General features: G+C 37.0%; 1 protein-coding gene across 1 annotated transcript; it reads left to right on the top strand.

Annotated features, from left to right (window-relative positions):
* LOC132105261 (aquaporin-9-like) lies at positions 1-13,671 on the top strand. The gene is made up of 6 exons (XM_059510435.1): positions 1-123; positions 1,494-1,620; positions 4,980-5,117; positions 7,378-7,496; positions 9,152-9,369; positions 13,463-13,671. The coding sequence occupies exons 1-6, from the start codon at positions 22-24 to the stop codon at positions 13,626-13,628; spliced, it is 870 nt and encodes a 289-aa protein (XP_059366418.1). The 5' UTR covers positions 1-21; the 3' UTR covers positions 13,629-13,671.
* The last annotated feature ends 827 nt before the right edge of the window (positions 13,672-14,498 follow it).

Below are 14,498 nucleotides of genomic sequence, written 5' to 3' on the forward strand. Positions count from 1 at the left end.
ATCTTAGCTGTCGGGGAAAGTATGGAGCTCGAAAACTTAAGAAATTTGAGGGAGAGATGCAGCGTGAGGCGGGACATCGTCAGAGAGTTTCTGGCTGAATTACTGGGGACATTCGTATTGATAGTAAGTCTTTTGGCTGTCGGGACTTCAGGACCAAGTAAACTGAGATTAACAATTTTATTATTGTAAATGCATTAGAGTTATGATGGATATTGCAAGTTTTACTGGACTGTTTTGTGTCATTTTCTTGTTTTAATAATGAATCAGTCTGTCAACTTATTTAATTCTTATATGGTTGGTGTTGAGGTTGATATTCTTTCATTTTAAGGAGGCTCTTAACAATTTATAAACGCGTGACCACATATTGTAATAATAGCTTTATGTGAGACCACATAATGATTTAGCCCAGTGCTTTCCAAACCTGTCCTGTATGTCTCCCTTATCTAACACACCTGATTCCACTCATCAGCCCGTTAGCAGAGACTGCAAGAACTTAATCGGGTGTGTCTAATAGGGAGACATACAAAATGTGCAGTGCTGGGGTGCATCCAGGACAGGTTTGAAAACCACTGCTTCTAGTGATGTATAAAGTGTCTCTTATTTATGCTTTTTATTGATCAGTTCTAATGGCTATTTAATTGCATATGGCTATATGTAGGCTAGTGAAGGGCTTTATCTCAGTAACTACAAAGTTTTAGTTTAATTAGGTTAACGCTCCATTTCTCTGGCAGAGGTTATTTTTTTATTTTATTTTTAATCTTAGTTTTAAGCACCTGATTCAAAACAGATTTTAACTTTTTTTTTGGCAATTATGTTCTCCAAAATACTATTCCAATAATTATATTTTTTGCTATAGCTCTTGTGTAAACCAGCGAACACAATAAAACCACACTTACACACGTTCAGGCTAGGGTTAACTATAAAATAAAGAAATCGTCCTGTTCTTAGGAATTTATTTATTTTAATTTCTAATTTTTTTCATGAACATCAGATGCTGTCACATGATTGATATATGTTATACATTATTTTTTTAATGTTTGTATTGTACATGGTATTGTATATTTTGCAGTTTAGTGAATTGTTTTGTGTTTCATAATTGTTTTAATGTCAGGTTTGACAACTTATCCAATTTAGAGTGAAGACAAGTACATTTTACTTTAAAAATGTAGTACCTGAAGATTTGAGTAATATCGCAATCTTTGACTTCAATTATTTAATTTAGATAGTAAAACATAAAATACACTTAGGCTTTTGTATTCTACTGGTGTTAATTGCATGATAAGATTCTGATTCAGCATGACAGATTTGATTGCTTTGGGTTGCCGCCCTGACCATAATGGGCTGAGTTTTTGAACAAACTGTCCTACTAATTAGTTTTGAATAAGTGCTCCACAACAAGAGTGCTTTTCTTATCTGGCAGTATGGCAGTAGCTTTTTTCCCCTACTAATTGTCTACCTAAATTGTCTTCTCTCTGCCCATTTCCTGTTTGCAGCTCTTTGGTTGTGGTTCAGTGGCCCAGACTATTCTCAGCAGAGAAAAACAAGGAGAAAATCTCACCATCCACTTTGGATTTACTCTAGGGGTGATGCTGGCCGTGTACATGGCGGGAGGAGTGTCAGGTAACTGGTCACACTGGCAAATAGAGAAGTCTAGAAAACACTTATGTATATGCAACATGCACATATACCACATAAACCTAAAATGTACCTGATTGTCACACTAAGAAAAAATATTTTAGTTGTGTGCTCAGTTTACTTAAAATAAGCTAAAACAACATAAATCTTTAGTTTTTTATTAAGTTGTCATTCACACTAAATTTTATTATATTAAAGGAAATTACAATTGTAAAATGTTAACTTAAACCATTGAAGTTAAGTTGGGCCTACATCACTTACGTTGAATTGACTGAAACTGAGCAGTAGATTTCTAGTTCCCAGCATGTTTTACATATAGGGATAGACCAGGAGAATCATGTGATCATGTGATTTAAACATTGTCTTTATTGTCAGCATTTCTACCCTTCACGATCAAATGATCACAGAACATTTACGTGCATGTATAACAGCTATTGACAACCTAAGCACAAGCTCTACTCTTCACCACAATGATAACCAAACAAAAAAACATAATTTTGTGTTGTTTGAACTCTTTTAAACAGGCCTTTCCATTTTCATAATAATGCAGAAAACTAACCCAACTCAGCACGAAGGCACCAGTCTGAACAACAACAACAACACTGATTGGATCAACAAGAGTGAATTATGTTCAGGAAACATTCACAGAATATGTCAAATGAAATTGGTGTGATCTCATTAAATTAGCATGAATTTTACTCATCAGTACATTTAACTTAAAGTTCCAATAAATCAGTTTAAATGTGTGGAAATGTGCGTCATCATTTTATTAAGTTAGACCAACAAGCTATTTTTTTGAGTGCACTTACCTATAGTCTGCTATAAAAATAATGCACAAAAATTTGAAGTGAACTTTTAAATAATGAATGCATGAAAATGCATTCAATAAAGAAAAGGCATTAGTCTGGGACAGCTGAGTTCAAAGGATGTTCCCATTTCAAAGGTCATATTTAGCTATCCATCAGGGCTGTTTTCACTGTTGCTTGTGATCATTGATCATGATCAACAAAACATGCAATGTTCAATCTACACACAAGCCATCTACTTACATTACAATATCCATGATCTAATCTAAATTACACAAACAGCCCAGTTTATTGCAGTTTATGTGCATTTATTCTCTCAAGAAATTTGGTCACAGGAGTAAAATGTCTAATGAGGTAGGACAAGCCTTTCATGCAGTAATAAGCCTTAGACAGCTGGATCAAACATACCACATACAGAGTATTCCTTCTTGACCTTTGACCCTAACGAGAGAGAGTGAAAGGTGGATTTGCTTCAGTGTTTAACAGACTTATGCTTTCTTATAAATGATAGGATTAATGAACGACATAATAGAGAGTGGAAGCCTTGTGCTTACTGTATTTGATGTGCTCATTCAAAAATATACTGCAGTGATGGACAGGGGGAGGAGAAAATGATCTTGCATAAGGCTTGGTGTCAGGTGGAGGCGTGTGTTGAGTTTGATAAACCAGATTGGGCATGTATGTCTGGCCTTCATTAAGACAATTCCTTAAGGATTATGTTGAGGTGACGCTTTTATTATAATGTGTTATAATAGTGCAGATGATTATTGGAATTTCTTTAAAAGCTTACCATTGAAGTTGCCTTGCATTTACACAGTGGGACACATGACTGTACCGTTATCATCTCCATGTAAACTACGAAACTGCAAATTTGCAAAAATAAGTGATGTCATGCGCGTACATATTATGTCTCAGTCTATATGTGTGCAGGCAAATAGTGTTTCCTCATCATATGCTGCCAGCAGTTCCTTCCTCTCACTGTGTCACAAGGGGAGACAGAGCCATATATAAATGTATGCATTTGATGTTAAATAGAGTTCTGCAGTAAAAGTCATCTAAAGGGTGCATTTGTGCATGAATAAGTTGGTTAGCCCAGCAGCCCACATGACTGTGATAATCTTACTTGCTGTGATGCTTACATGCTTGTTCCAAACTTGTATGAGTTTCTTTATTCTGTTGAACACAAAAGAAGATATTTTCAATACCCAAACAGTTGATGGTAGCCGTTGACTTCCGTAGTTTTTTTCCCCATTTAATTTCATTTATTTACTTATAAAACACAAATAAACACAAAAAGAGTTGGCCACTGTGATGCACAAAAGAGGAAAGGTAAAATAAAAAATAATAATAAAAAAAGACTAAACATTAGTTAAAATGAGAACAAGAATTATAATGAATTAAATGCAAGAGTAAAAAGATTATAGACTGTAACTTAGATTTAAAATCATATACAGAAGATGCAGATCTCACAGATAAGTAAAAAACTGTTCAATAGCCTAGGACTGGCCACTGCAAATGCACGGTCAACTTTCAACTTCAATCTTGATCTTGGACATGACAGAGTAATACTGTGTGAGGATCGCAAACATCTGGCAGACCTGTTTACATTTACAAGATTTGACAAATAAGAAGGTGCCAGAACATTTAAGGACTTAAAAACAAACGGCTACATTTTAAATTCAACTCTAAAACGCACTGGCATCCAATTAAGAGACATTAAAATTTGGAGTAATATGTTCTCACTTACGAACACCTGTAAAAAATCTGGCTGAACCATTTGAAGCCGTGACATGGAGGATTGGGGTAGTTCAATATACAAGTTACAATAGTCCAAACGTGATAAAACAACAGCATGTATGACTCTCTCAAAATCTTTAAAAGATAGAAAATATTTAACTTTTGGCAGACGTTTAAGATGGAAAAAACATGAACACATTTAAAATTTGGTTTTCCTTACCCAAAGAGGGTTCAAAGACATTTGCTTCCATCTTTTCCTCATTTAAATGCAAAACATGTTTAGACATCCAAGATCTTACATCAGCGAAGGATGCAAGAAATGTTTCTGAACCATTCTTGTCATTGTGTTAAAGGCCAGTGTTTTCCATTCTGAAGAGGAGTGTGTAGCGGGGTCAGAGACAGTTCTGCAGGCCTGAATGCTCTTATGTCAAAGCTGAGGTACTCCTAAACCATGCAGTGATGTCTGGAGATTTAGCCAGATTATGTCAGACCCAATTCCCATTGATTACCTCAACTAGTTTTTGTAGCCAGTGTTTATGAGGAACACTCAGGATTAAGAGAGGGAAAGTGAGAGTATACTTGTATAGCAATTAGAGAAAGCACATCATAACTGTGAGATGAATGACACAGTTGCTCTTTTGATTCCAATAGATGATCTGTACTACAAAAAACCTCAGCATGCTTTTATGCAAACCTCAGTCAATACAAAATCATCATACACAAATGGACCACTAAAACCAATACAAACACTTTGCTGTAATCAAAAGTTTGCAGTCTCTCAACTCTTGCATCTTATTGCAGGTGGACATGTAAACCCAGCTGTTTCTCTGGCTATGGTTGTCTTGGGGAAACTCCCATTAAAGAAATTTCCTGTCTATGTCGTAGCCCAATTTCTAGGTGCCTTTTTGGGGTCTTGTGCTGTCTTCTGTCTGTACTACGGTAAGTTTTCACTGCACTTCTATTTTTTGGCTTCATGTTATTGGCTCATCTTACACCTAAGGCAGACTTATTAAAAGCACTGGCCACAGTGATTGGATTGAATGAGCTCATTCTCATTAATAATTTGGTGAAAAACTCAGAAACTGATGACGCAGACTATTATTTTTACTGTCATTCACAACTCCAAGTTGACGCATGTACCTCACATTTCATGACATTGATTCAGTTTTGCTTTCTAAACTGAAAGAACGAAATGACAAACATAACTTTCCCCTCAATAATAAACATAAAAAGTGATATCATTATTTTCAGTGCAACCTGTACGGTTAACATATTAACATTTTTTTAAATGATTTTAGGCATGAAATTAGGCATGGACCCAATATATAGAGACGCACAACTCAAACTAATTTTTATTTTTTTGTCTGGTTTATTTTATTAATTACTATGAATTCTTATTGTAAAATCTTTCTCTAGCTGAAAAGCTGTTTGGATGTTGAAGTACAGTTGCATTTCAATAAATTAGAATGTTGTGGAAAAGTTCATTTATTTCAGTAATTCAACTTAATTGTGAAACTCGTGTATTAAATAATTTCAATGCACAAAGTCTTTGGTTCTTTTAATTGTGATGATGGCTCACATTTAACAAAAACCCACCAATTCACCATCTCAACAAATTAGAATATGTTGACATGCCAATCAGCTGATTAACTCAAAACGCCTGCAAAGATTTCCTGAGCCTTCAAAATGGTCTCTCAGTTTGGTTCACTAGGCTACACAATCATGGGGAAGTCCACTGATCTAACAGTTGTCCAGATGACAATCATTGAAACCCTTCACAAGGAGGGTAAGCCACAAACATTCATTGCCAAAGAAGCTGGCTGTTCACAGAGTGCTGTATCTTAGCATGTTAACAGAAGGTTGAGTGGAAGGAAAAAGTGTGGAAGAAGATGCACAACCAACCGAGAGCACCGCAGCCTTATGAGGATTGTCATGAAAAATCGATTGAAGAATTTAAGTGAACTTCACAAGGAATGGACTGAGGCTGGGGACAAGGCATACAGACGTGTCAAGGAATTTGGCTACATTTGTTGTATTCCTCTTCTTAAGCAACTCCTGAACCACAGACAATGTCAGAGGCGTCTTACCTAGGCTAAGGAGAAGAAGAACTTGACTGTTTCCCAGTGGTCCAAAGTCCTTTTTCAGATGGGGGCAAGTTTTGTATTTCATTTGGAAACCAAGGTCCTAGAATCTGGAGGAAGGGTGGAGAAGCTCATAGCACAAGTTGCTTGAAGTCCAGTGTTAAGTTTCCACAGTCTGTGATGATTTGGGGTGCAATATCATCTGCTGGGGTTGGTCCATTGTGTTTTTTGAAAACCAAAGTCACTGCACCCGTTTACCAAGAAATTTTGGAGCACTTCATGCTTCCTTCTGCTGACCAGCTTTTTGAAGATGCTGATTTAAATTTCCAGCAGGATCTTGCATCTGCCCACACTGCCAAAAGCACCAAAAGTTGGTTAGATGGCGCGGCAGTGGCTCAGTGGTTCATGTAGGTTGTCTGCAAACTGGAAGGTTGGTGGTTCAATCCCCGGCTCCAGGCTCCACCTGACCAAGTGTCGAGGTGTCCTTGAGCAAGACACCTAACCCCAGCTGCTCCCGACGAGCTGGATGGTGCCTTGAATGGCTGACACCGCAGTCGGTGAATGAGTGTGTGAATGGGTGAATGTGAGGCAAATTGTAAAGCGCTTTGGATGGCCATGTGGTCTGTTGAAAGCGCTATATAAATGCAGTCCATTTAAATGACCATGGTGTTGGTGTTCTTGACTGGTCAGCAAACTCACCAGACCTGAACCCGTATTGTCAAAAGGAAAATGAGAAACAAGAGACCAAAAAATGCAGATGAGCTGAAGGCCACTGTGAAAGAAACCTGGGCTTCCATACCACCTCAGCAGTGCCACAAACTGATCACCTCCATGCCACACTGAATTGAGGCAGTAATTAAAGAAAAGAAGCCCCTACCAGGTATTGAGTACATGTACAGTAAATGAACATACTTTCCAGAAGGCCAACAATTCAGATTTTTTTTTTATTGGTCTTATGAAGTATTCTAATTTGTTGGGTTTGGTGCGCTTTTGTTGAATGTGAGCAAAATCATCGCAATTAAAAGAATCAAAGACTTAAACTACTTCAGTCTGTGTGCACTGAATTTCACAATCCACAATTTGAGTTGAATTACTGAAATAAATTAACTTTTCCATAGGTGCCTTTGCAAATTTTGCTGACGGAAAACGGATTGTAATTGGTGAAAATGCCACAGCAGGTATCTTTGCCTCATATCCACATGAAGATCTTTCATTGTTAAATGGATTAATTGATCAGGTGAGTAATTAATTTTTTTAAATATCACAATCTCACTAGTGATTATACAATAAAATTAAACAACACTCCACTGTTAAAGTTGATATGATTTATTTGGGGTCTTCATGTAATGTCTGCAACGTACTTTGGTTAAAATTCCTCACTGGTTGTGTAAAACAAAACTGTTTTACCTTGTCAAAAACAGCTCTATTCACAGCGACCCGTCTAGGTGCATGTCTCTTTAAAAGCTACTGAGCTAAATTAAGGGTTTTGTTAAATTTTTTTTATGTCTATTTTAAAGTCAACCCAAAATGATATAGAAAAAGGGTAATAGAAAAATAAATGTTCAATATCTTCAATTGATATATTACAAAAGCTACATTTATCATAAACTCTATGAATATCTCCTAGCAACTGCATTATAACAGGATAACTTTATTATTAAAAAGAATTTGTATGGTATGCCAGGATATACAATGAGGTTTAAGACATTTAGATTTACATGGAGGATTGGATCTGACATTAAAGGATTTTCTTACAAAAATTGTTAAAACATTTGTAAAAAGATCATTTACACAAAGTTGGGAATTTTGCATGGTTTTGTACAGTTGTAAAGCAGGTTTACAATTAATATAGTGAACCAAATCTCCATGTAAAAAATCTCTGATCTCTGTAGGATCTCACATTTAGACAGATTTAAATTCAATGCAGAGAGTTATTACTGATATTCAAAGCCAGAGGTATGTCATCAGCGTCATCAGCAAGTTGTGATTGTTTTTATTTGTCTTTCATGAATTGCAATACCTTTGAAGCGGTGTTGATTTATCATATTTATCATATTACTTCAAATTTGAGATACGACAGAGAAAAGGAATGCAGAGATTTTTAATAAATAAATAGCTCTATCCAAAACTATATTGTTTAATGGCAAACAAGTTGAAGATTAGTCAATAGGCTGTCGATTCATTAAATTATGTTGCCTCACAAAAGCTGTTTATTCAGCATAGTGAAGCCTCTCTTCCATTGACATCCATTTAAAAAAAAGAAAAAAAGGCCTCTGGTCTCCTTCCCTTCATACTGCCAAAGCGAAAGTGTTAGCATTAGCTATTATGCTTTTTTTGGATGAAGGTTGCAGGCTTGCCTTCCAGTGGTTTTGGTACAACAGTTTGAGGGTGGAAATATGCATATACGGGACAGTCTGTCAGCAGTCATGGGCGTGGCCTGAGCAATATGTCATACTGCTCAGAAAAAAATTAAATGCATGATAATTGAGACTGTTTAGGTTTTTGGGGGATTCAAAAAGAGAAGTGAACGGATTATCAGCATTTTAGGGTGGTTGTGTCCACAAACTGCTAAGACACATTTATATGCAAACACCATGTAAAAGTGAATTTGCCTCCGATGTCCCCGTGCTTTGGCTTATAGACTGTTGTGTTTTAAGAGGGAAATTAAAAGGAGGAAACAGTTAATATAAATCTTAAGCATATAAATCTCTGGTGGACAAATTTGAGAGCCTATCTCAAGAACAAAAATAGCTAGTTAGTAAGAATTATAACTAAATATAACTTTACATTTCTCAATCTGACTTTATTATTTAGACATTTCTCTTACAATTTAATTTCTAACTCTGAGGTAAAACAAGCTTCCATAAGAGAATATTTTGCATATATTTACAGGTGATTGGCACAGGTGCCCTGGTCCTTTGCATTTTAGCCATTGTAGATAACAAGAATATTGGGGCCCCTAAAGGAATGGAGCCACTGGTTATTGGTCTGAGCATCCTGGCTATTGGAGTGTCCATGGCGCTGAACTGTGGCTATCCCATCAACCCTGCCAGAGATTTGGGACCTCGTCTCTTCACTGCTATGGCAGGATGGGGACTAGATGTGTTCAGGTACAGAACATATATTTTTTTTATTGTTTGTTCAGATTTTCTGCTTCTTCTCTTATCTGTATTATTGCTTATGCTGTAACAGGAAGGTTTTTTCAGAGGGTTTGTATAATAAGACAATGCATCTAGAACTGTTACCCTGTATCTATGTGTCAAAAGTGTCAGCCAGCATGTGAGAGACAGTGGCACACCACCAACTAACATACCTTTTGAAACTTAAATGCAAAGGCCTTACACCATTCTTCTGACAGAGCAAATTAATTTTTAAATGCATTTGTGTATCTCCTGCATATTGGACCAATTTTTTAAATTTACATGAGGCAGTCTGAATTCTCCTTGCATGAATATTCAGGTTGGCACAACCAAAGACAGGATGTTTTATTCTTATTAAAGGAAAAAAAAGTTGTCTTTTACTAAACTCTGTTTCTAGCTCTCACAATTATCAACATATGAGAGATTTTATTGCTGCTCTTCAACAGCGAAAATAGTCAGAGTCTGTGCACAGTTCTGATTAAGCATTGAATAAAATAACTGTCTGACATATGCAATACAATACTGCTGTTTAGAATCACACGTCAGCAGTGAAAACCCTCCAAAACACTGTAGCCTTTGACTTAATGATCCATAGCTGGCATATTCCAGTTTTGCATTACTGTGGTGTATTACATCTATACATTCTGATTGGTCAGTTGGTCATTCAGATGTCAAATATTATTGTATATTTTGTTATTCAGCCCTTTTTTTGCTTTCACTTTACAGCTACAGACACAGTTTGACGTCCAGGAAGAGCTAATCACATATCAGTAGCCTACATAAGGAAATGTTTGATATGTCTGCTTAATTTTTCTTCCAACTTGAAAACAGATTAGGGGTCACCTGAGGGCAAATGGCTCTGGTGTTATAATTGCAACAGACAAGCATTTACATATAAACATGAAGATTGAAGATTGCATGAAGTGCACATGTAAATGAAGATTACTTAAGTTCAGTCCAGCAAAGTGTCTGCATGCAGTGGCAATACATTTGTTTACAGTTTCCTTTGCCAACCTGTTTGTAGAGAAGGTTTAAGGACAGAGAGCCGCTGTATTCTCAGTAGCCTATAAAAGGATCAAGGGATTGAGGGAGGGAAAGAGTGCTACGGGGAGCACTAGAGTGACACACTATCACAGATAACAATAAATGTATTCATGTCTGTACAGCTAGACACCAACACTGTTTACTTCGTCCACCAGTTTGCCAGCTAAACAACACTTCAGCTCAAGATACACCTGTGATGTAAAGGCACATTGCTAACCACTCATTTTTGTAACAATCATGGTTGTCCTGTCTGCTTGTGTGTCCTGGATTAGATTGAAAATACAATTTATATACTAATTCAGTTCCAAATGTGAATTGAGGTTGTAATATTACTTCACAGAAATATTATTTCCCATTAAAGGGATAGTTCACCCAAAAATTTTCTTTTCTGCTTACTACCAGGGCATCCAAGATGTAGGTGACATTGTTTCTTCAGTAGAACACAAACTGAGATTTTTTTAGTCAAACCTTGCAGTCTATCACTTCTTATAATGTATGCCACCTGTCTCTCAAGTAGACCATTCACACTCTATCTACAATCTCAATTAGGAGTGTCAATAGTCCACTTGAGAGATAGCTGGCGGAAATGTACTTATAAGTCTGCGATCCACCATGAAGCAAGAAGAAGAAGACGCCTCACGTGCCTGCAGCTGAGAAAACGCACAACAGGACACACTAAGGAGAGTTCTAACACTTCAGACATTGTGTGAAAAAAAAGAGGTAAAAAACTATTTAAATACTATTCAGGTTCTTGCACAGACCAATCGTTTTGTGTCTTTACACATCAATGTATCGTCACAAGCCGCAGGGTTTAATTTGGTTTTGTTGGTGTTTTTTTTTTTTGTGTGTGTGTGTATGATTTAGCCGTGATTCCCATCCACTTACTTTTTAAGAGTGATAGACTGCAAGGGTTTGAATTAAAAAAAACTTTGTTTGTGTTCTACTGAAGAAACAAAGTCAACTACATCTTGGATGCCCTGGGGTAAGCAGATAAACATCAAATTTTCATTTTTGGGTGAACTATCCCTTTTAATAAACAATAGATATACATTCTCAAGAACATGGACAATTTGTGCAATATTTGGTCACTTAAAACAGTTAAACATGTCTGAATGTCATTGCATGAAATGGAAAATATCAAAAAGAGTATGGAAGCATATGGGTAGCAATATTCAATTTGGAATGTAATATGCAAAATGACAATGCAATATGTAAAATGGCAATGCATTTCTGTATTTACATTTACATTTTCCAATACATTTGTGCAACATTTGGTGCAAAATGAAAATGAAAATTAAATTACATAATTTTCATTTGCCATTTCACACACTAGTTTTAATATGTAAAATGAATACAAATTTTAACGCTTTATAAGTTGCAAAATTAAAATGAAAATGTATTACAGAAATGTTTAGATATGTATAACATGTTCAAGCAAAAACTGTGGCAAAATTATCAAAATTATCATTCAAATGCTATTTTTCTTAATTGCATTAACACTCACAGTCAAGACACTTACGATTGCATTTTCATTCAATGTCCCGCAATGAATGTCTCCGCCCCCTCGCGTGAACATGGTGGGGCTTGCAGAAGGTCAAGAGACTCAATACTCAAGAAGAGGATTCAAGTGAGAGAACATGGACAAGACAGTTGGTCCCTGTACGTTTTGATCATTTCGGTTTATGGCTTCAATATTTCATTCGCACTTGTGGGCGTAGCTGAAATGCTGCTTTCATCTGATTGGTCGAATCGCTCCACCTTCAGCTCTGTCTTTTCGTTCTTTCAGACAGAATAAGAGTCAGTGCGAGTGCGGCACTGTAATGTCTGAAACCACCACTCACTGTTAATTAGCATAATATTAGAATCTGATGTAGCTGGGCACATAATTTGTGCTGCTGCCACCTGCAAATTATTTCTAGGTTGTAGTATTGTGTGAATATTGTCCCACTGATAAATACAGTGCAAATAGTTCTGTCTCTGGAGTGAGTGGCCGGGGACGGGCGAGCTCGCTGCCGGTCGCCCGCGATGTGGAGGGGTGGCTGCTGTCCGTGAGGGAGCGGAGGAGTCGGTGCCGTTTGCCAGGGGGCCGGAGCCTGCTGCCTCCGTGAAGGAGGAGTACCCCCCGGCCTGTGAGGGGCAATGGGGGTATGTGACGAGTGGGGCGGGGCCGAGGGATGTGGGAACGAGTGAGGCCGGTGGAGTGATTGGGAAATGAGTGACATCTGCGACCCACCACCGGTCTCGAGTCCCACAGAGGAGATGGAAGGATATAAAACTGGAGTGACGACAGTGAAGGACGAGAGAGGACCAGGCCTGGGCTTTATTTTATGTTTTGGTTTTTATTTGTGTGCATCAGTCGTCCGCGAGGGGCTGATGCGCTGTTTTGTGTTTATTTTGATTATTAAAGTATCATTTGATTGTCCGCCGGTTCCCGCCTCCTCCTTTCCGATGATTAGGAAGGTTTATTATTACAGTGACAAACACATTTGATTTCTGAAGGGACATGCAACACTGAAGACTGGAGTAATGGCGGTTGAAAACCCAGTTTTGCCATCACAGGAATAAATTGTCTAGAAAATTATTAACAAAAAATATATATTTAAAAAAATATGCAATAATATGTAACACATTGCTTTCTTACTGTATTTATAATTAAATAAATGCAACCTTGGTGAGGATGAGTGATGTTAAAAAAAAACTTTTAAATAATAGCGTGTGTGTGTGTATATATGCATATTTAAAGCAACAAACAAACAAAAACAACTTAAAAGTGATCTGTTCTTGCCCATTTGGTTGTTGTGATAGACTAATGAAAGTTTTACGAAACTTGTGTGACCGTCTTGAATTTCTTTGAATTTCAGTAAATTCCTCTTCCTGTTGTTCCAGTTCAAACTCTGACTTATCATGCTCTGTGTGTGGCTAATTCGATTCTAACTGAAAATTTTCTTTAGAATACTTACATTCAGAAATTTGCCCAGTCCTGACTTTATTCTCATCTGTGCCATGCATGTGTCTTCAGGGCTGGAAATTGTTGGTGGTGGGTTCCAGTGGTCGGGCCGATGATGGGTGGTGTGGTTGGGGCAATGATCTACTTCCTGATGATTGAGCTGCACCACCCAGAGCCTGAGAAGAACCTTGAAGATGACAACAGCATCAAAGATAATGAATTGAACACTGTAAACTAGAAGGAGAGGGAAAGTGTGGGATCTTTTCCTTCACCATAGGCCTCAAACATAGTCCTTTTCTACGTACTCTCTCCTTTCTGTCCTTTCTTCTAGATCTCTTTTCTGAGTCTTTCGCCAAGTAATTTCATGAAACCAAGCAGTTATGAAAGACAGCAAGCGTTAATTATCCATAATTCTAGCTTGTTCTTAAAAAGTTTAACTATAGAAAATGTCCAAAGATCACCAACAACACAAACAATCAGGTATTTAATGTAAAGCATCCACAGTTTATGAGTGCTTACCATCAAGTGTTACACCACTGCCAGTAACAGATTACAGATGCTAACAGATCCGCCATATTATCAGCTCTGGAATGTATAGAGATAATCAGAATTTTTTAATTGGTTTCTGAGGTTTACGTTTCCCTTCCCTTAAGATTCAGCCAATGTAGGCTGTCCAGCCTCAGCCAGAGAAAGTTGAACCACTCCAGTATAGTACCTATGATTTTTCCTTCATTCCTTTTTCTAATCCTACTTATCTTAACTTTCTCATCTGACAACCCTATATCTTGCCATAAGCAGACAGATATTTTTTCTCTCACTGAAATTAAAGAAGAGGGTACTATTCTTTCCACTCAGTTTACTCAAGTACGAACAGGTCTCCTTGTCAGTCAGGATGAATCAATACATGTACTGCATGCATAACTGCTGATAAGGTAAAATGCATGAAAAAATGTTGCAATGCACGCTAAAAATAAATCTGCAACCAACTATTATATATAAGCTTAAGAAGAAATAAATGTGTATTTATGCTACAGTGTCAAAACACTGAAGAAAATAATTATATAATAATTATATAATTGCATCAGAACTTACAGGAGCAGTATTGTGT

This window comes from Carassius carassius, chromosome 2, assembly GCF_963082965.1.
Source record: "Carassius carassius chromosome 2, fCarCar2.1, whole genome shotgun sequence".
Classification (NCBI taxonomy): Eukaryota; Metazoa; Chordata; class Actinopteri; order Cypriniformes; family Cyprinidae; genus Carassius; species Carassius carassius.